The following is a 24957-nucleotide window of genomic DNA, read 5'->3' as shown; positions in this document are numbered from 1 at the left end:
TGACCGTGTGAGAGCGCAGTCGAGCATCTCACTCATCTCAATATCTGTGGTGCTGCTCGTGGCAACGTCATTTCACTGAGTCTACATTTAAAAGTTCCGGAATTTATATTCATGAATGCAGGACATACCCACACACTTAGGTAACACTAAGTGAGAAAGAAGACCACTACTGCAATATTAACATCGTCCATATTTTTCATTTAAAGCTATTAAGAAAATATAACTAGGAATTTGTTAACAAGTGTTGCACTGTAAGTTGCAGCAGGCCTCTGAGCTCAAGTGCTAGTGTGGACCCTGACTGCTCCTCTCTGCTGTGGGTTAGCTCATCCCATGACCTACAGCCCACACACCACCGCCGCTCATGTATGGCTGCTTTAGTACTTCTGCTAGGCTGTGATATGTCGGACCACACACACAGTCTCACACACAGCTAAGTGGATTACACACTGATGATTTGTGTTTGACCAAAAGCATTTAGTCACGGAGCGCACAGCAATTCAAACCCAGGATTAGGATTCTAGCATGTCATCCGTTTGGTCAGCGACCATGGCTAATGGTGGGGGTGATTTACCATGTCATATGTGTCTGTCAGCATGTAAACTAACAGGATGGGATATATAGAGACTGTAATGTATGAGAGAGAGGAATATGAAGAGAAATATGAACTCAATCTGAGGGAGGTTGAATTGAAGTGCTCTGCTCTGGTCTTCAGTTCAAATTGACACCAGATGCAATGACGTGCCGTAAAGACAGAGTCAGTATGAAAAACTCATATACGTGTACACTCTTAGAAAAAAAGGTGCTATCTAGAACCGAAAAGGGTTCTTCGGCTGTCCCCATAGGATAATCCTTTGAAGAACCCTTTTGGGTTCCATGTAGAACCCTCTGTGGAAAGGGTTCTACATGGAACCCAAAATAGTTCTACCTGGAACCAAAAAGGGTTATCCTATGGGGACAGCCAAAGAACCCTTTTGCAACCCTTTTATAAAGCATGTGGGCTACTGATAGTAGGCTACACCTAAGACAGTTAGCAATGCCAATCCATGATGAAAGCCTATACCTGAAGGCTGTGCTAATTACTAACTGAAGAAAAGTCAAAGATGGAATGAAAGCAACAACATTTTGTCAGATGAAGTTAGAAATAGAAAACTATTTACAGGATAAACTAACTGTCTGGGGTGGAAAAAATAATAATTTGAAATGGTGTTGTAATTCTAGTTTGTCATGTGTGGTTGCAATATCCCTTCTCATGTGGACCTATTGGGCTTGAAGACTCGTTTTGTAACCACTACCCTGCATGCTCCCCATGCCTTTCATACAATGGAGAGCTTTATTTTCCTTTGAAACGTAGTTTGGATCTTTCCTGAGGGAGATGTCATATCACCAAGGGGACCATGACAGTGGTTTGAATCTTCCGAAAATTCAGTTTGACCCTGTTAAACTCTGTGTAAGTGCAGGAAATCACTGTATGATGACAACGCCATATGTGATTAGAAATAAACTATCTGAGCTACAGAATACAGCCTTTGTCCTCAGACAGTAACATTATTGACTGTTATAATTGGTAGTATGCCTCCCTAGAAAAGGTGATTTTAGTAATATATTTAAATCATTATAACTATAAATAATAATCATTAGTGTTAGTGTAAATTTCCCAAAGAGTATGACTGGTTTCCCCATCTTAAATGCATTCAATAAAAACATACATGTTCTGATAATTATTTATATTCTGTGTGTGTACGTGTGTGTGTGTGTGTGTGTGTGTAAATGTGTGTACATGTGTGAACCAAGTGTGGCTGGACTGTTAACCTTGGTCTTGATCTTAGTCAAAGTGTACCTGCCTGTTGGCCTCAAGCAACTGGGTTTCCGTGGAGACTCAGGGATTCACATCCTGCACAATACACAGCCCCCCATGTGTGACTCCGATATTGTTCCTCTCACACAAAGTGCTCACTTTGATGTGCGGTCCTCTCTGCTCAGTGTCCATCTCAAAACCAACTGGGTTCTCCATGCTACGCTGAGACCCAGTTGAACTTACCTTAATAAAGGTAATTCAATGGATATTAAAGGCTGCTTCTCTGTGAAATGTTAGGGTGGATTTAAAAAAACACACCAAAGAGCTACCCAACTTTGATTATCATCTATGTTGATTTGTGTTGGGCATTCAATTCATTCAAATACCTCTGATTGGTTTCAGCTATAGGGGTGGAGTAGCTAGGGCCCCCTTTTCCCTACATCGTTCCAGATGCTGCCTGGTTGCCATGACAACATGGTGCCATATACAGGAAAGCCTTTGATTGACAGACATGCTCCCTGCCAACGGCAGTTAGCAGCCACAAAACAATACAGGGAGGAAGACAGCCATTAGTCTGGTTACAAGTCTTTAACCTCTCCTTGATCTCTCCAGGGATGCAATGTTTAGGTCTAGCTATGCTGTGTGTGTGTGTGTGTGTGTGTGTGTGTGTGTGTGTGTGTGTGTGTGTGTGTGTGTCAAGAGCAACACATTTTGGTAAGCTATATTATACGACAGCAGCCCATTCACCAGAGTGGTTGTGTAATTTATTGATAATGTTGATGACAGTGAGAGGAAAGAGAGGGAGGAGGGGGAGGATGCAGTGGTGTAAAGTACTTAAGGAAAAATACTTTAAGTACTACTTAAGTAGTTTTTTGGGGTATCTGTACTTTACTTTACTATTTATATTTTTGGCTACTTTTACTTCACTACACTCACAAAGAAAATAATGTACTTTTTACTCCATACATTTTCCCTGACACCCAAAAGTACTCGTTACATTTTGACATGAAAATTGTCCAATTCACACACTTATCAAGAGAACATCCCTGGTCATCCCTACTGCCTCTGATCTGGCAGACTCACTAAAAACAAATGCTTCGTTTGTAAATTATGTCTGAGTGTTGGAGTGTGCCCCTGGCTATCCGTCAATAAAAATAAAATAAAAATGGTGTTGTCTTGTTTGCTTAATATAAGGAAGTTGAAATGATTTATACTTTTACTTTTGATACTTAAGTACATTTTAGCAATTCCATTTACTTTTGATACTTAAGTATATTTAAAACCAAATACTTTTAGACTTTTACTCAAATAGGATTTTACTGGGTGACTTTCACTTTTACTTGAGTCATTTCTAATAAGGTATCTTTACCTTTACTCAAGTATGACAATTTAGTACTTTTTCCACCACTGGGAGGATGACTTTAGATATTTCAATCCACACCATTGGAAATTGTTATTCTCAATATGTTTTCAATATGCGTTATATTATTTAATATATTTACGGAAGAATATGTAAAAAGTGGAACAGGGTAGTATGGTTTTCATCTAAGCTCATATTGTTTAGATATTTTTTTACCAAGGTAAAGATTGTGTAGCCCTGAACAATTGTGACATTTTAAAACAAATTAAATTACATTTCTATACATGGGCCTATATAAAACAATAATAAAAACTAGATCTACACTACCAGTCAAAAGTTTGGACACACCTACTCATTCAAGGGTTTTTCTTTATTTTTTACTATTTTTATATTGTAGAATAATAGTGAAGACATCAAAACTATGAAATAACACATATGGAATAATGTAGTAACCAAAAAGGTGATAAACAAATCAAAATATATTTTATATTTGAGGGGTGCTATGATGAAACTGGCTCTCATGAGGACCACCACAGGAATGGAAGACACAGAGTTACCTCTGCTACAGAGGATACGTTCATTAGAGTTACCAGCCTCAGAAATTGCAGCCCAAATAAATGCTTCACAGAGTTCAAGTAACAGACATCTCAACATCAACTGTTCAGAGGAGACTGTGTGAATCAGGCCTTCATGGTCGAATTGCTGCAAATAAACCACTATTAAAGGACACCAATAATAAGAAGAGACTTGTTTGGGCCAAGAAACACGAGCAATGGACATTAGACCGGTGGAAATGTGTCCTTTGGTCTAGGGTCCAAATTTGAGATTTTTGGTTCCAACCGCTGTGTCTTTGTGAGACACGGTGTGGGTGAACGGATGATCTTTGCATGTTTATTTCCCACCGTAAAGCATGGAGGAGGAGGTGTTATGGTGTAGGGGTGCTTTGCTGGTGACACTGTCAGTTATTTATTTAGAATTCAAGGCACACTTAACCAGCATTGGCTACCACAGCATTCTGCAGCGATACACCATCCCATCTGGTTTGGGCTTAGTGGGACTATCATTTGTTTTTCAACAGGACAATGACCCAACACACCTCCAGGCTGTGTAAGGGCTATTTGACCAAGAAGGAGAGTGATGGAGTGCTGCATCAGATGACCTGGTCTCCACAATCCCCCGACCTCAACCCAATTGAGAGGGTTTGGGATGAGTCGGACCGCAGAGTGAAGGAAAAGCAGCCAACAAGTGCTCAGAATATGTGGGAACTCCTTCAAGACTGTTGGAAAATTATTCCAGGTGAAGCTGGTTGAGAGAATGCCAAGACTGTGCAAAGTTGTCATCAAGGCAAAGGGTGGCTATTTGAAGAATCTCAAATTTAAAATATATTTTGATTTGTTTACTATATGACTCCATATGTGTTATTTCATAATATTGATGTCTTCACTATTATTCTATAATGTAGAAAATAGTAAAAAAATAAATAAAAAAAACTGGAATGAGTAGGTGTGTCCAAACTTTTGACTGGTACTGTACATGGAAACAATAATACATAAACAAACTCGACCACAGAGCAATTGAGTATGATACAGATCAAGGTTGGTGTAATAGTCCTGTAGTTTTGTGCCCCCTTCTGGTCATCCAGGTCCCATTCACAAAACACAGTGATAGCAAAAAATTAATCACTATAATACTCATGGAAGACCATAAAATCTATCAACAGATGTGGAATATTGTAAGACAACCACACTAGTATCATCCCAACGTGTTAATTTTATGCACAGATATTTTTGCAGTTGACTTAAAAGCGCTTGCATCCACAGCATAATGAAACCAAAACAATTAGTTGCATTCAGCACTAAACATCCACCTATAACATCCCACTTGACAAGGCCAGTTTTCATAATTTCACTCCCTTGGTTCAAGGCCTCCTATGAGTCTTTCTTTCACTGCCTTTTCTGATACCTTGTTGAAGAGAAGCTGACTAAGCAACGCCGTTAAATTCCTTAGCTGTAAAAAAAAACTCAATTATTACCTGTGCTGTCCCTGCTACAGTGCTGGTAGGTAGATGGGAAGAGTGGATCGAGACACTGGTGGAATAGTGTGATTGTGATTGATGGCTTCCCATTAGATAGTGTGTTATCGCTGCGGGTGGAGAGAACTATCCAGCCACTGGGTTGTAACACAACACATTACCTGCTGCAGTCTCCAGCAGCCACAGACGTTTAAATAAAATGTAGACCCTTTCACGAGCTTCAGGCACTCTCACGTCAGCCTTGATTTGCTAAGCATTCCCACTCGATAAACACATTTAGTATTCACATTATCTAGCTGGAGTTTCAGTTCCCTGCCGGAGCTCTCAGCAGTGTACTGTAGCTCTCTCTTCAATCATCTCAGTCGTGGATATTATCTGGTGTAGCCTACCAATTGTCCGATTTTTTGCTCTTCCTGGTGCTCCCAGTCAAAGTGATGGACTGTGACTGGTATACGGTGTCCTGCATTACCTCAACAAATGATCTGGCCCTCGATGGCAGACCTTGACAACAGAGAAATCAATATCTCACCATTAAAATCTATCAGAGAGTTAGGGCAGCGGATGTCGGAGGTTCCACTATCACGCGGCCACAACATTAAAACCTTACACTGGCCGTACATGAGTAATCAATATAGTGGTTCACAGATCATTTGTGGTCACCTTTGCAGCTGTGATGGATGTCTGTGGAGGCCGTGATTCATGTTGTGACACCGTTTAACAGGATTTCGCTCCGATTTAGATGGTCATTCCTCAGAGACATTCAGGCGACGTGGCAGTGGAGCGCACACACTTTCAATTTCACTGAGACGTTATGGATTTTGTGCCCTGCCATGTGTGAAAACACTTCAGTGCGCAAGGTTAAATCTTGTCCTACAGTTTTCATGTGATGAGCTAATGCAATGACCATAGTTAACAGCAGCCTTGCTTTGAGGGGTGTTGGACACAACTGTACCATACTGGATCAGTGTAATAGGGTACTACTGGGTTCAAAACCAGCTACACTGGTGTCAGAAGTGGGAATAGTTTTGGGAATAGCTAACATGTGGGCAACGCAAGGTGAATGTTCCAAAGGAATGTGTTATGACAACAGCTCTCTCTATTACTCACTATCCACGACCATGCTAAGGAGCCTGTTGAATGGTTGGGGAAAGAGCCATCTTAGTTTTTTCTTGCAGTGCATCTGATTGCTCTCAAACTTGCCTCCTGACCCTCAGTCTCTGAGAGGAGATAATTACTTGTCAGGAAGAAATAGAGATGAATGAATTCATTAGCAGGAGGGAGTTCAGCTTTCACAGCACCACTTTCTGCTATGACACATCACACCTATTGTTTTAGCTAGTTAGCCTTGAACAATAACATTCACACAGTAAATTGCCTCATACAGGACTGTAAAACCAAATTAAAAAAACATCCATATATCCTGGAATTTAGCAAAGATGCAAACGAACGAGCCTCAACTCCAGATTATTAATTTTGTTTGTCTATATAAGCCTGTTACTGTGGGAGGCTGGTGAAGATGGGTGACATTAATCCACATTAGTAGAATACACCAGTTAGATTGGCCAGCCTTGCCATAGCAGGCACTGCATATTTGGACTGCAGCACTGGTAAAGTATATTCATGTCAATACACATTCATCTAACCATTTAGAATAGCCTAAGCATCAGGATCACAGACAAAAGATACTTTGCCCAAATGTTCCTAAAATCTTTCAGAGCTGTTTGCGTGTGTGACCAGGGAGAAAAAAAAAACTGTCAACAAAAGGCGTTCTTTATTTAACCAAAGAGATTGCACATGTTCAAGTTCAAGTGTTTCTGTTAGTGAGATGAAAACATCCCAGTTCAACCCTCAACTTCCTGAAGAGATGAATTAAATAAAGCCTGTTCATCATATTTCTAGAATAATTCACCATAGCTATAATGCTGACATGCTAGGATATTCAAGTTAGTTATTTTTATATTGAGCGCGTTCTTCCCTCTGCAGTCATTGGCGGTTTGTTTGCATTATCATGCCAAGTAAAATTAATATTTTACAAAAACACTGTTGAGATATTTATTTCTAAAAACATTGAGTTTCCTCTAATTCAACCCGTTATGTTAAATGACAAATGATAAGGTTTTACTAAAGTATTATGAAAAACAAACAAATTTGGGAAAAAATCCCTTCACAAAGCAGTCTTGCCACAATTTCTAGATATAGGAAGCCATTCCTTCTTCTTCTTAACACTAACATATCCTTATAGTATATCCGTTAAAAAAAATGTCAATGCATAAGTCTGTTTAATTATTTTCTGTGAGCTCAATGCGCAGTTTCTATAGAGCGAAATCTGATCAAGCACGTGTGAGATGTATTAGGGAGTTGTAGTTTAACAGGCCAATATTCTACATAGTTTTAGTGCAGAAAACTTGGTAATTAACTACAATGATCCATTGCACGCCTACTTGTCCGGTATGTGTGTTTATTTTACGCCTGCTATGTTATGTTAGTGTAAGGCAGACACGGAGGGAGAATGGCGATCGAGAGGGATAGATAGCAGTTGCTTCAGGAGGTATCTCTACCTGAAAATACATGATTTAAGTGATTGATAGTTGGTATTCAGCATCATAAAAGTATGCCTTATTTACTTTCAACAACTACTAAAATAGTGATTGTGTTAGACCGCATAGGCAGCAGCTCTATAAAGTTGAGATGATGACTTGGAATGAAATAAAGTCATCAAATAAAACAAATGTAATATACACAACTTAAATATTTTAGTAAAGTTATGTGAATAAATTATGGTTAATAAGTGATAAACAGTAATGGGCAGCAATCATGGAACATTTATTAATTGTTTTATTCTGTGTCGTTACACAATTCAACCCACAATGCATTTATTGTTTAAAAATAATAATGAAAACCGAAAACGTGAGATTCTTTTAAATAAATCGAACCGAACTCAAAAAGCACTTATCGCTTATCAGCACTACCTCTGACCCAAGAACCCACTGATGATGTGGACACTTGTGTGCACCTGCTGGTTGGACGATGAAATGGGAAGCATGGTCTCTGATTGGATTTCATCAGGGTTTGGGTCAATTCAATTTTCAATTCAGGAAGTGAACACAAGTGAAATTTGCCCATAAACTTCTATGAGCATTTTTCTTTTAACAAAATAGCTATTTTAATTGAAATTAAACATTGAATGCAGGGGCAGGTAAGGCTGGTTGAAATACCAACTGGACCCAGTATGCTGGTTGCTTTGATATAACTCTAGGATGTCATAAATAAGTGCAACAATAAACACTTCACCCCTTCTCATGACTGCCAGCAAATAGACATTATCGACATGTAACTCCCCCCAACAAAAGTACTATATGTGTGTATATAATTGTACATTTTAAAATCAAGGAATAAATGTATCTATACATATTATATGGCCTATATAGGTTCTACTAATATATCAAGGATATAAAGAATGGATGAATAAAGAAAATAATTCAGATAATCCTGTGTGTAAGTCTGTTTGGCACGATGGAGCCAAAGGTGTCACACCACTTGTGCTGAGGTGCCCTGAACAACAGCAGAGCAACACTAATATTGGTGCCTGTTGAGTTGCAATCACAGATTGCGTTGTAGATTGGGCCTACCTACCACACATGACATCAGCAATTCTTGTTATTCCTCTCATTAGGCCAGCCATCGAATGCTTATAATAAAGCTAGCTGTTGTCCGTCCACCTAGGCCCTGAATAGGCACATAGGAACCAACCAATCAAAACACAGTCTTGTCCTACAGCACAGCACTCCTCAGCAAAACAGAAGCACATAATTGGTTGCCTGTGCATGACTGCCCCGTCTCCGCCAAGGTTGACCAATCCCCATCAACGCTGCATACAGACGTCCTTTAACATCCTCCTTTTGGCTTTTCTGTTGCTAAAAAAGTTATATTTTGAGCAAAAGTTTGATATAGCCAGAAGTTCTTTCAGTCTTGATGAGTCTTTCCTGACATTCGTTTGCATTCATACTGGAAAAAAAGAACAGAGATAATGTAATGTGCCAGTTGAATGTTCAGAGTAAAAAGCTCTGGTGTGAATGAATGTATACATCTATATAGGACATTTATAAACCTATGACAAACTTCTTAATTCAGCATTAAAAAAATATCCTCACCAGGGCTAGCTGCCGTCCTATGTTCCCCATGGTTATCACACCAGCGAAGAAGATGCAAGGCAACCAGGAGCGAATGTACAGGAAATCTGGAGAGGTATACCTGAAACAAAAACGGGTATTAAAAACATAGGATAATCCCAAAATGAGCATGAAAATCAACAGAAATATCTCCTGTATCTTGAAAAACAAAATAATGAATTGCAATTCTGGCCCTAAAGAAAGATTTTTCCATTTAAAAAGCAGTGCATTGAGTTACAGGCATACCATGCTTTGATTGTAAGGGAGGAAACAAAATGCTCCCAATGTTTAAGTAGGTCTACTCACTCTTATCAATGTTCTTGAAGTTTAACACTTGCACGCACACACACACTTAAAGCTTCAGGCATTCTAAATGACTGTTCTCCCAATTTCTGATTGGAGAGGTTGACTACAGGGAAACAAATAACTGGCTCTATGGATACAAAGACCATTTAAACTTATCCAACAATTTTATGAATTCAACAGAAGACAATATCTCAGCCAGGTTTGAGTTCATGTAATACAGCTATTAGATCTAGCCTACTTGAACATGAACTAGTCACAAGCTGCTACTACTAGACTTGGGATCATTTGCTTAAATCTGTAGACCTGTGAACTAAAACAAAAACAGTAGCTAAATGGAATGGTTGTCCTAGTCTGATTAAAATCATTGTGGGAAGTTAGCTAGTTATATCAAAAGGCATTCAGCCATTGCATTATAAAAATTAATTTGGTTAGCTAGCTACTTCTGTACAAATGATGTTTTTGCTGTTATGTAAAGAAACGCCTGGGAATGTGTTTATGGTTGAACTTTCTGTACGTTTTCCTTCAAAATTATTTCTCGAAGCTGGATGTTTAAGAGACAGACAGCGATACATAAGATCAGCTGCCACCGAGTGCAGTGTCCGTGCGGAATAGGGTCCGTGCAGAAACACTTGTGATTAAAAAGAGTCTGAGGTAAAGAAATGGATTAACGGCGTCACATTTTTTACAGCATTAACATTATAATATATGTATGTCCTGTAAATTGTATTGTGAGGTATTGTAGTAGTACTCACTGAAAGACTCCGTTATAGACCAGGAGCTGAGTGGACAGAGTGGCCAGCAGGGCGATGACCACCCCCAGGCCAAAACCGGAGCGAGACCGGTCAAACGTCCACCACAGACCGATGGACAGGGCCGCCAGTGTCAGGGACAGCTGTACGTTGTTCGCAAAGTCCACTTTCTGAGGGGGCCTGGGTTAAGGACAGTTGAGCATGTTGTGGGATAGTCCACACAGGAACCATGGTTTCTACTCAGAGTAAGGTGCTTTCTTGTAAACAGACCATCACGTTTAAAACCCCACCTTTTTAGCTTGGTAATCTTATTGTTTTACACACCCTTAGTGTTTTATGCACTTTTATTCATCCCTTTTATTGCTTCATTTGATTTTACTTCTTTCCTTTTATTGTTTTATTGTAAAGTATGTTGCAATAATAAATACACTCAAAGTTTCATTTGAATGTGGAAATGTAATGGGAAGATTTTGCCCCATGGTTAACAGGTTTTTACGCACATCTTGTATTATGGTATGCACGTAAATACAGTGAGTGTCAGACAGGCAGGCAGGCCTAGAGGATACAGCGCTGGCATGGTTGATGCCTACGAACACCGCCACACAGCGCATCACACTGGACCACTCCCGCTTGAACTTGTGGGGCTCGCCGAGCCGACTGTCAATGCACGGATACAACAGACCGATCATTGCTGGGAGATAGAGGTAGATGGAGAGAGCGGTAAATGGAGAGAGAGGTAGGGGATTGCAGGGTGAGAGGGTGCAGAAATAGGGAGAGAGGATCAGAGATCAACAATCAGCTTTACTGCTGCTGCAGCAGCACAGTCCATGCCATACATTCCTGTTAGTATTGTTGTGAAGAGAAAGGCTGCCATGCCAGCCCACCACATTGCATCAATGCTATTCTGATGATAAAAAATTAAATAAACACTTGTTGAGGTTGGCCCCCTTTGAAAGTTATAGTTTCAATACTACACAAGAACTGTACAGGCAAGTTAAAGTAACTATGTACAGTAAACATGAAGTGCTGCTCTGGTCTTGACTAGTCAATAAAACCCAATAGCTACTGCATGATGCAAACAGCCCAGTGTGCAGTAACAGTGGAAACCTCAATCTCCCCAAGGCTGAGCAGTAGAGCACGGGAGTCTCAGTCTCAGGGGGAAACAGGCCTGGGCTGTTGTGCCTTTCTACTGGTCCACTAGGGAACAGCAGCTACATCTACTCTCTGTGCTGCAGACCCAGGGGACAACGATTTAATAATTATAGTAGTCAAGTCTGGCGGGTAAAAACCTGTGTGTGTTTGTGTGTTCGTCCTACCCGAGGCGGTCCCACAGCAGGGCGGCACCCACCAGGCTGATGAGAAGATGCTACTGATGACATCAGGGGGGAACAGAGTGACGTTCCTCTGTACCTGCAGCGAGAGAAAACAAAGATGAGCTACTTTAGTACTCTCCGTCACCTTCAATGTTTTCCTGCTCAAGTGATGTATCATTAAAAGTCAAAAGACAAACATCGTCCACCTGCAGCAGATTGAGCACCAGAGCCAGGAACACTCCTATAGAGAACAGCATGAACCCGCGGATCACCAGGTTGGTGTTTCTGTTTGTGATCACCGCGATGTACGGTCCTCTGGAAGGAGCAGTCTCACCGGACCCGGACCGCTGCTGGTTGCTGACCACTGTAGAGTCGGCCATGGCTGCCAGGGCCGGGGCAACCGTGGACGCCAGGACAGGAGGAAAAAGGGAAACGCTAACTTTATCCTCAAGTGATCGCACTGTCCACTGACATCACCGACACCCTGAAACACAAGAACACATTTATGTATTCAAGTGTGGCTACATGATCCAATAAACAACCACAGAGGTGTGGACTGTGAAATCAGTGGACAAGAACAGTGCAGATGCAAAGTTTGGTAACAGAATGACGGTTTGTGCTGTTTATGCCATCATTCTGTCACCAAACTTTGCATCTGTACTGTTCAAGTAAATGTGTTTTTGTAACATTTTTTGTGGAAAATGATACAAGTAGTCCTTGTGCAAAGAGTTGTATGGTTTGTTGTCCCCCACAACGAAATCGGGGATGGAACAGTGCATCTGTCTCCGTCCAGCCGTACGTTAGTCACACGCAATCTCATAGCACTGGCATGATTTTGACGAAACTTGGCTGAATGATGCATCTTGCCATAGAGATCCAGCAATTACAAAATTACACTGATTGCCCAAATGGTGGCGCTCTAACAAGTTTGAAAATGCAAACTTTGAAAGGTCACCCCCATCACCCTGATTGACCTAAGTCATGAAATTCGGTACATAGGTCCCTCTCACAATGAACAAATTTGCCTCCGGGACCTCGCCATGACAGATTTTCCACCATTTTGAATGACCAATCTGCACGAAAGTTGATATGTTGTATCTAGGTACAAAGATCTCAATGCAATTTTTTCTAGACTAGTACCTAAAACAACATGTCTTCTATTGACCAATAAACATTCACATGGGTGTGGTCTGGCACATTAATGCATATAAATCAGTTAAGGAAATTTGGTACACGTCGCAAACACTGTCAAGACTCAACATATGCAAGAACATTCATATCAACCACCCGGTGGCACTATTACATTTACATCATTTAGCAGATGCTCTTATCCAGAGCGACTTACAAATTGGTGCATTCAACTTATGATAGCCAGTGGGACAACCACCTTTATTTATTTTTTATTGGGGGGGTGGGGGAAGAAGGATTACTTTATACTATTCCAGGTATTCCTTAAAGAGGTAGGGTTTCAAGTGTCTCCGGAAGGTGATCAGTGACTCCGCTGTCCTGGCGTCGTGGGGGAGCTTGTTCCACCATTGGGGTGCCAGAGCAGCGAATAGCTTTGACTGGGCTGAGCGGGAACTGTGCTTCCGTAGAGGTAGGGGAGCTAGCAGGCCAGAGGTGGATGAACGTAGTGCCCTTGTTTGGGTGTAGGGTCTGATCAGAGCCTGAAGGTAAGGAGGTGCCGTTCCCCTCACAGTTCTGTAGGCAAGCACCATGGTCTTGTAATAGATGCAAGCCTCAACTGGAAGCCAGTGGAGTGTGCGGAGGAGTGGGGTGACATGAGAGAACTTGGGAAGGTTGAACACCAGACGGGCTGCAGCGTTCTGGATAAGTTGAAGGGGTTTAATGGCACAGGCAGGGAGCCCAGCCAACAGCGAGTTGCAGTAATCCAGAGGGGAGATGACAAGTGACTATAACGGGCACATGTTTATATCTCTTGATCTGTTTGACTCAGAGTGCTGAAATGTGGCACACAAGCTCAGGGATGAGTCTATTTAACCCACTCGATATCAGACACCACTGTCCTGATTTTGACTAAACTTGGGTGAATGATGCGTCTTGCCATAAAGAGCTGGTATTTACCAAATTTCATTGATTGACCTAAGGGTGCCTTCAGAAAGTATTCACACTCCTTGACTTTTCCACATTTTGTTGTGTTACAGCCCGAATATAAAATCAATTAAAATTGAGATTGTGTCACTGGCCTACATAATACCCCATAATGTCAAAGTGGAATTATGTTTTTAGAAATGTTTAGAAATTAATTAAAAATGAAAAACTTAAATGTCTTGAGTCAATAAGTATTCAACCCCTAAAATGTGCTTAACAAGTCACGATAGGTTGCATGGACTCACTGTGTGCAATAATAGTGTTCAACATTATTTTTGAATGACTACCATCTCTATACCCCACACATGTAATTATCTGTAAGGTCCCACAGTGGAGCAGTGAATTTCAAACACATATTCAACCACAAAGACCAGGGAGGTTTTCCAATGCCTCGCAAAGAAGGACACCTACTGGTAGATAGGTTTAAAAAAAAAAAAAGCAGACATTGAATTTCCCTTTGTGCATGGTGAAGTTATTAATTACACTTTGGATGGTGCATCAATACACCCAGTCACTTCAAAGATACAGGCATCCTTCCTAACTCAGTTGCCGGAGAGGAAGGAAACCCCTCAGGGGTTTCACCATGAGGCCAATGGTGACTTTAAAACAGTTACAGAGTTTAATGGCTGTGATAGGAGAAAACTGAGGATGGATCAACAACATTGAGTACGTTTACATGCGCAGGAATAATTCTATATATAGTCATGTAAACTCCTTACTCTGCTTATCTTAAAATCGGAGTAAGGTCAAAATCGAAGTAAGCATATGCCGATTTAAACACCTGGTTTTCTGAGCAATCTTTCAAATTATTAGGACATGTAAACAACTTAAAATCGGCATTCCAGCTGTGTATTTGATCTGCAAATGTGCCAGCACCGGTAGCGCAAACCTCCCTCTTTAGCGCGAGTGAAGTGAGTTCGGAACAACTGAATATATCCGTCTTAGAAGTAATTTTCACATACAAATGTTATATGTCCTAACTCAGAATCAAATATGCTCCCCAAAAACAGCATGGTCGCTGTGGTAGAACGTTTATTATGAGGAGCGATTTTCTGCATTTATTAGAGTGCCATCAGGTAGCCGGATTTCAGATGTGTCCATATAAAATCAGGATTATTAGGGAAATCGTTCTTCTTGCAAAAATCTGACTATCCACAATAATCACATTAGTATGTGCATGTAACCATACTCAGTGTAGTTCCTCCACAATACCAACCTAAATGATAGAGTGAAAAGGCCTGAACAGAATAAAAAATATTCCAAAACATGCATCCTGTTTGCATTAAAGTAAAACTGCAAAAAATGTGGCAAAGAAATTAACTTTATGTCCTGAATACAAAGAGTTATGTTTGGGGCAAATCCAACAACACATCACTGAGTACTACTCTTCATAATTTCAAGCATAGTGGTGGCTGCATCATGTTATGGGTATGCTTGTCATCGGCAAGGAGTAGGGAGTTTTTTAGGATAAAACGAAACAGAATAGAGCTAAGCACAAGCAAAATCCTAGAGGAAAACCTGGTTCAGTCTGCTTTCCAACAGACACTGGGAGACAAATTCAACTTTCAGCAGGACAATAACCTAAAACACAATGCCAAATCTACACTGGAGTTGCTTACCAAGACGACATTGAATGTTCCCGAGTGGCCTAGTTACAGTTTTGACTTAAAACGGCTTCAAAATCTATGTCAAGTCTAGAAAATGGCTGATTAGCAATGATCAACAACCAACTTGACAGAGCTCGAATAATTTTTAAAAGAATAATGTGCAAATATTGTACAATCCAGGTGTGCAAAGCTCTTAGAGACTTACCCAGAAAGACTCACAGCGGTAATTGCTGCCAAAGGTGATTCTAACATGTATTGACTCAGGGGTGTGAATACTTATGTAGATTAGGTATTTTTGTTGAGAAAATAAATATCTATTTAATCCATTTTGAATTCGGGCTGTAAGACAACAAAATGTGGAATAAGGCACTGTACGTTAGTCACACGCGATCTCAGACACCACTAGCCCGATTTTGACGAAACCTGGGTGAATAATGCATCTTGCCCTAGAGATGTAATTTACAAAATTACACTGATTGGCCCAAGGGGGGCGCTACATCATTCGTGGGGGACTACATGTTTACTGTTGCATTTATTTATTTTTAATATCATGGTTAGTGATACAACCAGCAGTCATATGACACAGAACTTACTTACCAAGCTGTCACCAAGCTCTCCTCTCTCTTGCAAGACTGATTGTAGAGGTCGTGTGCAGGGCTCTGTCCGTTTTCTTTAGTTTATTTATTTATTATTTCTATTTTCACCGTGGAGTGCTAAAACATAGTTATTGTCCCCACGATGAAATTGGAGGGGGGACTACGGATCTGTCTCCGTCCGTTCGTATGTTAGTCACACGCAATATCTCAGACATCACTGGCCCGATTTTTACAAAACTAGGGTGAATGATGCGTCTTGCCATAGTGATCCAGCATTTACAAAATTACACTGATTAGGCCCAAGGGGGGCGCTATAGTAATCAACTGAAATTCCAAACTTTGAACAAGCTTATCTCTTGGGGGCCAACATGCTGCACATTCATTTACTGTTTCCTTGTTTAACTTTGCAATCTTTGGTTTTTGTTTGACAAACATTTTAAAGTGAAAAATCTTACAGTGGAATTTTCCCTAGCTAGTCAACAGAGCCCCACAGTGGAGGTGTCATAATACCCATAAAACCTAGCGGTCAAACAGAGAAATGGTTCCAATCCTTTTTTCCACCATTCATTTTTCCCATAGGGGATTTTAGAAACACTTAAAATAAGGCCTGTGTTTCGTGTAGGCTTACCCTGGCGTGACGTTTTAATAACCATGTAACTTTCTCAGAAAAAGTGACTTATGAATATTTTGGCTTTATTTACTCTGAGATTTGAAAATGCTAATTAGCATCAAAGTAGACATCATGAAAGACTACAAATCCCTGTAAGCTCCAGCACATCATCTCTAGCTGACAGCTTGCCTAACAGGTAGTGTCAATTTAAAACTTCCCCAAGACAGTTAACAGAAATGTCCATTTAAAGAAATGTACTACATTTGGCTAACAGATAGTTAATCCAGAGATTCTTACCTTTGCCTCAATTCTTCAGTCTCGTACAGATCATCATGGCATTTGTAGTTCTTTATGATAGTCACATTAGCAGCTAATTAGCATTTCATTTTTGGGGGGTAAATACAGGTGAATATATTGATAAGTCACCTTGTCCTAGAGATTTACACGGTTATCAAAAGTCACGCCAGGGTAAGCTTACACGGAACACAGCCCTTATTTTACATCATTCCTAGCCGCGTCCTCAGAGCATGCGCAGACCAGCTGGCTGGTGTGTTTATAGACATATTCAATCTCTCCCTTTCCCAGTCTGCTGTTCCCACATGCTTCAAGATGGCCACCATTGTTCCTGTACCCAAGAAAGCAAAGGTAACTGAACTAAATGACTATCGCCCTGTAGCACTCACCTCTGTCATCATGAAGTGCTTTGAGAGACTAGCCAAGGATCATATCACCTCTACCTTACCTGTCACCCTAGACCCACTTCCATCTGCTTACCGCCCCAATAGATCCACAGACGATGCAATCGCCATCACACTGCCTTATCCCATCTGGACAAGAGGAATACCTATGTAAGAATGCGGTTCATTGACTATAGCTCAGCATTCAAGACCATAGTACCCTCTAAGCTCATCATTAACCTCAAGGCCCTGGGTCTGAACCCCGCCCTGTGCAACTGGGTCCTGGACTTCCTGACGGGGCGCCCCCAGGTGGTGAAGGTAGGAAACAACATCTCCACTTCGCTGATCCTCACTGGGGCCCCACAAGGGTGCGTGCTCTGCCCCCTCCTGTACTCCCTGTTCACCCATGACTGCGTGGCCAAGCACGCCTCCAACTCAAATCATCAAGTTTGCAGACGACACAACAGTAGTAGGCTTGATTACCAACAATGACGAGACCGCCTACAGGGAGGAGGTGAGGGCTCTGGGAGTGTGGTGCCAGGAAAATAACCTCTCACTCAACATCAACAAAACAAAGGAGATGATCGTGGACTTCAGGAAACAGCAGAGGGTGCACCCCCCTATCCACATCGACGGGACTACAGTGGAGAAGGTGGAAAGCTTCAAGTTCCTTGGCGTACACATCACCGACAAACTGAAATGGTCCACCCACGCAGACAGTGTGGTGAAGAAGGTGCAACACAGCCTCTTCACCCTCAGGAGGCTGAAGAAATTCGGCTTGGCACCTAAAACCCTCAAACTTTTACAGATGCACAATTGAGAGCATCCTGTCGGGCTGTATTACCGTCTGGTACAGCAACCGCACCGCCTGCAACAGCAGGACTCTCCAGAGCGTGGTGCGGTCTGTCGAACGTATTACCGGGGGCAAACTACCCGCCCTCCAAGACACATACAGCACCCGATGTCACAGGAAGGCAAAAAAGATCATCAAGGACATCAACCACCTGAGCCACTGCCTGTTCACCCCGCTATCATCCAGAAGGCGAGGTCAGTACAAAGCTGGGACCGAGAGAATGAAAAACAGCTTATATCTCAAGGCCATCAGACTGTTAAATAGCCATCACTAGCACATTAGAGGCTGCTGCTGGCCTATTGAACTCACTGGCCACTTTAAGAAATTGAACACTAGTCACTTTAATAATGTTTACATATCTTGCACTACTCATCTCATATGTATATACTGCATTTTATTCTATAATATTCTACTGTATCTTAGTCCATGCTGCTCTGTCATTGCTTGTCCATATATGTATATATTCTTAAATCCCATTCCTTACTAGTTTTGTGTGTATATGTTGTGAAATTGTTAGATGTTACTTGTTCGATATTTCTGCACTGTCGGAGCTAGAAGCACAAGCATTTCGCTACACCCGCTAAACACGTGTATGTGACAAATCAAATTTGATTTTTTTTTAACAATGGGAAAAGTTATGGTGGAAAAAACGACTGGAACCATTTCCCAGTTTGACCGCTAGGTTTTATGGGTATTATGACTCATAATGTGGTAATCTATGCTAATGCCTTAAAAACACTAGCCAAATAGTCTAACTAAGAATATTCATATTTCTACTGTTGATTTCTTTATAGTCTCAAGAAGATGCAAATCAAATCGTATTGGTCACATGCGCCGAATACAACAGGTATAGACTTTAGTCATTTGGCTTTACACACACCAAACCACATACACAATAGTATGTGGACACCCCTTCAAATTAGTGAATTCGTCTATTTCAGCCACACCAGTTGCTGACAGGTGTATAAAAGTCCCCTGTGGCTCAGTTGGAAGAGCATGGCGCTTGCAACGCCAGGGTTGTGGGTTCGTTTCCCACGGGGGGCCAGTATGAAAATGTATGCACTCACTAACTGTAAGTCGCTCTGGATAAGAGCGTCTGCTAAATGACTAAAATGTAAATGTAAAATCGAGCACACAGCCATGCAATCTCCATAGACAAATATTGGCAGCAAAATGGTCCGTACTGAAGAGCTCAGTGACTTTCAACGTGGCACTGTCATAGGATGGCACCTTTCCAACAAGTCAGTCCGTCAAATTTCTGCCCTGCTACAGCTGCCCCGGTCAACTGTAAGTGCTGTTATTGTGAAGTGGAAACGTCTAGGAGCAACAACGGCTCAGCCGTGAAGTGGTAGACCACACAAGCTCACAGAACGGGCCGCGTAAAAATAATCTGTCCTCGGTTGCAACACTCACTACAGAGTTCCAAACTGCCTCTGAAAGCAACATCAGCACAATAACTGTTCGTCGGGTGCTTCATGAAATTTCCATGGTCGAGCAGCCGCACACAAGCCTAAGATCACCATGTGCAATGCCAAGCGTCGGCTGGAGCTTGCCGCCATTGGGCTCTGGAAACGCGTTCTCTGGAGTCTGGAGTGATGAATCATGACTCACCATCTGGTAGTCCGACGGACAAATCTGGGTTGACCTCAACCCCATCGAACACATGAATTGGAAAGGCAACTGTGAGCCAGGCCTAATGTCCCAACATCAGTGCCCGACCTCACTAATGCCCGCAGCAATGTTACAAAATCTAGTGGAAAGCCTTCCCAGAAGAGTAGAGGATGTTATAGCAGCAAAAGTGGGACCAACTCCATATTAATACCCATGATATTGGAATGAGATGTTCAACGAGCAGGTGTCCACATACTTCTGGCCATGTAATGTATGCTCAGCCTCAGAAAATGATTGAATACATCATGTTTGCCAGATGCCTCGCTACTTTAAGACCTAGCTAGCTACCTGCATTAACGTTTCATCTACGAAACTGGGATATGATATAACAGTAACGTGTGTTAGTATTTGCACTGTCAGAGCAACGTAACGTTAGTAAGCTACCTAGTTAGCTAAGGTGATTAAAAAGAGCCAACGTTAGTTAATGCTAGAAGATAGCCAGCCAACTACTGTAGCTAGCTAGCATAATACTTTTCAATACACAAGGTTGGATACAAACAATTATTAACTGACGTTAGCTAACTATATCGTAAGATTACATAATAAACGAATTTGCTACTTAGTCATTTGAACATAGTTGACTGATGATAATCAGCAAACACATATTTTGTTGATTAGCATAACTAGCTGACTAGTTAGCTAGCCACCAAGCTTCGTCAGTCAGCTGATATGATATCCACAAGCTATTTGCCTTTAATTAAATAAGAAATCTTACCTTCAATGTTTAAAAAGTATATTTTCTGAAATTGTAAAATACACATTCCACGTTATGTTTTTATGTAGTTAGCAGGAGTTCGAGACCTAGCTTCGAAATTAGCCTTCTCGCTAACTTCCGATTAAAAGGCTTGGCACTGGCTACGTGGCCAACCAATCAGCTTCTAAAACCAGAGATACTTTCAAGGAGATGTGAAACTCAATTGGAATCGTATTAACGCCAATTTTGTACGTTTCTCATGCGTCGTCAATGGGCCGCACAATGCATTCTGGGCTATTCTGGGACAAGGAGAGCTCTCCTTCAAGGATTGAATGGGAGTCAATTGGGTTTAAGTACTTAAGTACAAATACTTTACTACTTAAGTAGTTTTTTGGAGTATCTGTACTTTACTATTTATATTTTTGACAACTTTTACTTTTACTTCACTACATTCCTAAAGAAAATAATATACTTTTTACTCCATACATTTTCCCTGACACCCAAAAGTACTCATTACATTTTGAATGCTTAGCAGGACAGAACAATGGACCAATTTATTTTATTTTACTAGGCAAGTCAGTTAAGAAAAAATGCTTATTTACAATGACGGCCTATACCGGCCAAACCCGGACGACGCCGGGCCAATTGTGTGCCGCCCTATGGGACTCCCAATCACGGCCGGTTGTGATACAGCCTGGAATCGAACCAAGTGGTCTGTAGTGACGCCTTAAGCACTGAGATGCAGTGCCTTAGACCACTACGCCACTCGGGAGTTCCGCACTTATCAAGAGAACAACCTTGGTCATCCCTACTGCCTCTGATCTGGTGGACTCACACAAATGCTTTGTTTGTAAATTATGTCTGAGTGTTGGAGTGTGCCCCTGGCTATCGATAAATAAATAAAAACTAGACAATTGTGCCATTTGGTTTGCTTAATATAAGTAATTTGAAATGATTTGTGCTTTTACTTTGATACTTAAGTATATTTTAGCAATTACATTTACTTTTGATACTTAAGTATATTTAAAACCAAATACTTTGAGACTTTTACTCAAGTAGTATTTTACTGGGTGACTTTCACTTTTACCCGTGTCATTTTCTATTAAGTTATCTTTACTTTTACTCAAGTATGACAATTGGGTACTTTTTCCACTACTGAAAATGTTGGGAAGGCGTAAATTCTTCTTCTTCTTCTTTGGTATTATTGCAAACAAATATTATAGGTGCATGTATTGTCTGTGTATCAGCCTATTATTCTGTAGTATGAATTCATTACACTTTGTGAAAGAAAAACATATTTTAACTCTTCTGCAGTAAAATCTCATACACCCAAGTACTTCTCTGCAGCTACCACCACAACATCTATCCTCTGTGATTTACGTTCCATTCCTGCGGTAAAATTGACAACCATGGCCATGAACGCCAAAAAAAACAACCCTACTGAAGCACTTTACTCCTATCACTCTCCATTGGCCTCTGCCTACTCACAGGGATCCTCTTATGATCCCTCACCTTGGACCCGTCCTCTACTACTACTCTCTTCAGTGCCTCAGCATATGACACCTTCTGTACTACTCCTATCCTGGGAACCCCAACCTGCTTTTCTCTCACTTGACACCTCTGATCTCCAGGACCATGGGTACCCCTACAGTTTACACACACACAACTTTTTCAACCGATACTACACATTCCTTTGTCTCATGTCCTCCTGCACACTTCTCACATCTAGGAATCTCCCTCCAACACACTGCTGCCACATGACCATAAGCTTGACACCTAAAACACCGTAATGGTTTCAGGACAAAAGCTCTCACGGGATAACTGACACATCCTAACTTGACTTTATCTGGTTAAGACTCTGCATCAAAATTCAGTAGTTCAGACAGTGTCTTCTCTGTTTCACCATGCTCTCCACCACGTCTGCGTCGCACCAAACGGTGGACGTCACAGACACCGGGAATCTTCAACTTCAGTTGATCCTCCTCAACACATAACGCCACTCCAGTTATCACTCCTTTCAACAGCACCATGCTCTGGAGAGGAAAGCAAGTCACAGTTCATGCTCTGGAGAGGAAAGCAAGTCACGGTTCTTGTCCCCAGTTGCGTGGTGTGGAGCGCATGCTCCCTCTGGACGGCAGAAACGCAAAAAATCATCACGATTCCACTTCGTTTCACTTTCCCCGACCCAACATTTCCCAAACTCTTCTCCACCTAACCTGACACCACATATGGATCTGCCAGAAACAAGGATCCGTTCTCTCCAAAAATCTCACTCCCACTGGGCCAGAATCATCTTTGTCATCACCAGGACGAGGCTCAAACTTGGCGGTATTTACCACACCTGCCACCACAGTTAATTCATCCTCACTCTCGTCACATTCAATGTCCTTCTGTAGCTCTTCCAAAAGTTATGTGTTATCCACCTCTCCATATTGACTGAAAACATGTTCCACTTTTCTCACTTTTTTCCTGTCCGCCATATTCTCCTTTATCAGATCTTCCAGAAGGCTTGTGCATTCCCCCATTCCATATTTACTTGTATTATGTTCCACTTTTCTAATTTTTTTCCCCTTCCACCATCTTATCTCCCATCTCATAAAGTGGAAATTACCAGTTGTGAAGCTATAAATACCAGTTGCATGCATGTGCTTTGAACTCGTTGAGAAACGCCGATTGGCTAATGGCCAACAAGCTCCGTCGTCAACCATAAACTAAAAGTACAGCTATCATGTTTGTTGTTGCATTTAACTGCCGAAAATGCTGTTATCGAGGTCATTTCCTGAGTTGGTGACGTCAGAGGTCAGCATGTGACGCTAGTCGGAACTAGGGAAACTCATAAATGTCCAATTTGCTAATTCCTTGAACGAGGTATGTGACTAACTACAACCATTTAGGAAGTCAAACATTTTCAATTTTCCTAGTTCTGACTAGCACGTGAACGCGGCATTAGAGCAGTCGGCACTCAGGGATGATAGACGAGTTTCCCACTAGTAGCTAATTACCAGTTGGAGTGGCATTCAAGTGGATTTTTCCCAGTCTTATCTGGTAAATACCACCTTCCCACTTGGTTTTGAAAGCAGGTAGGATAAAAGCAAAGCCTGTCTTTGACATATCACATTATAAAATGGTTTAAATTAAAATACATACATTATTTTATTAATTCATTGAGAAAACGTTTCAATTGTTTAGCTATTGATTGTCAACAGACATAATTCGATGTATATATCAAAGCAGTGTTGATTAAATAATGTATTTAATATAGATCACATCTGACTAGGGCCTATTTACATTTTTGGTCTATCCATTGCATAAAATCCATTGCATGAAATCCAGAGTTGTAGTAATAAACATAACAATAAATCATAATAAACTGAGTGAGTGTGGATGGTCTGTGAGACTTTGAGAAGGCATCATGAGAGCTGTATAATCCTTTAAACCCCAGCATGAGCACTAGGCCCTGAATACTGAATACCAAATTCAAGTGTAAATGGGAATGGGGATTAACTATGATCCACTCCACACTGTGACTGCCTCACCTCCATAGCATAAGCCTATTAGATCACTTGCTGGAGCAAATCGAATGTGTTGACTGAACAGTGATAAGAAACTTGAAAGGAGAAGTCATGCAGCCATCGTGAATGAAAGATGACAGGAGAGAGAAGGGGATCACGTTGCTGTTTGAGTATGCAGTGAGGAGCAGGACAGGGATATTTGGCAGCTATACTTTTGGGGGACACAACAGCCTTTTGACTTATTTGGAACATAGATAGTTGAACTAAGGGATATTTCTTTCTTTTTTTCACATGTAATAGGAAAAGCTGTCACTAAACGACTTTCCAGCACACCAGTGAAAACACTTTCAACATCAACAGTATCTTTTTCCACTGGATGGCTAGGACGTAAAATCACATAGAGGAGAAGAAGAAGACACGTGGCTAATTAATTAATTTAGAACTGTTATCATCTTGGGTATTCTGGATTCAATTGGCTGACTCTACAAGTCCCATCCACTGCAGTAGTACCAACAATCCCCGGGGAGATGTCCTTAACCCTAATAATCAGAGTGATAGAGGGAGCCTGCTAGGTACAGGCAGGATACGGAGGGGGTTTCAATTAGTTGTCAAGGGCTATTTGTAGGCCCCCTGATGCTGAGAGAAAATGGCTGGGGACCCAATTCATCATCCTGACTGGCTTAATGTTAAGGGCATTTTCATTACCAGTCCTGTGTGTCCCAGTCAGACACAACCCTCGTATAAATGTGACTGATGGTGAAGGTGCAGGGTGGGGTGGGCTCTCGCCTCTCTTTAAAGTCACCCCCTATTGGCCCGTTACAGGTCTCAGCTCACACATAATAGGCCCCCTGACCTTTCTGTTGTCTCTAATTAACCCCTAACCCCCTCCCCTCCCTGACTC

At 41.3% G+C, this 24957-nt stretch overlaps 1 protein-coding gene across 3 annotated transcripts; it reads right to left on the bottom strand.

Moving 5' to 3' along the window:
* Window positions 1-8004: 8004 nt before the first annotated feature.
* Window positions 8005-23236, bottom strand: LOC121571709 (insulin-induced gene 2 protein-like). 3 transcript variants are annotated; one of them, XM_041883347.2, is made up of 7 exons: window positions 23156-23236; window positions 11931-12208; window positions 11701-11821; window positions 10978-11102; window positions 10415-10581; window positions 9339-9438; window positions 8005-9192 (listed from the first exon to the last, which is right to left on the bottom strand). In XM_041883347.2, exons 2-7 carry the CDS (start codon window positions 12102-12104, stop codon window positions 9151-9153), a joined length of 729 nt encoding a protein of 242 aa, XP_041739281.1. In that variant the 5' UTR covers window positions 12105-12208; window positions 23156-23236; the 3' UTR covers window positions 8005-9150. The 3 variants fall into 3 exon arrangements, with proteins under 3 accessions (XP_041739281.1, XP_041739282.1, XP_041739280.1); XM_041883348.2 differs by lacking the exon at window positions 23156-23236 and adding an exon at window positions 20566-20817 and having other exon boundaries at window positions 11728-11821; XM_041883346.2 differs by lacking the exon at window positions 23156-23236 and adding an exon at window positions 20566-20814.
* Between the last annotated feature and the right edge of the window lie 1721 nt (window positions 23237-24957).

The sequence above is a fragment of the Coregonus clupeaformis genome, chromosome 29 (genome assembly GCF_020615455.1).
Source record: "Coregonus clupeaformis isolate EN_2021a chromosome 29, ASM2061545v1, whole genome shotgun sequence".
NCBI classification, from domain to species: Eukaryota; Metazoa; Chordata; class Actinopteri; order Salmoniformes; family Salmonidae; genus Coregonus; species Coregonus clupeaformis.
The sequence above is the reverse complement of the archived record's forward strand: the minus strand, read 5'-3'. Positions and strand labels throughout refer to the sequence as shown.

Coding starts and splice junctions, on each gene's coding strand:
- LOC121571709 (XM_041883347.2), bottom strand. CDS start 12,104: ATGGCCGACTCTACAGTGGTCAGCAACCAGCAGCGGTCCGGGTCCGGT. Junction 11,822..11,930: donor TGGTGCTCAATCTGCTGCAG/GTGGACGATGTT, acceptor CTCTCGCTGCAG/GTACAGAGGAACGTCACTCT. Junction 11,103..11,700: donor GAACACACAAACACACACAG/GTTTTTACCCGC, acceptor TCTATCTCCCAG/CAATGATCGGTCTGTTGTAT.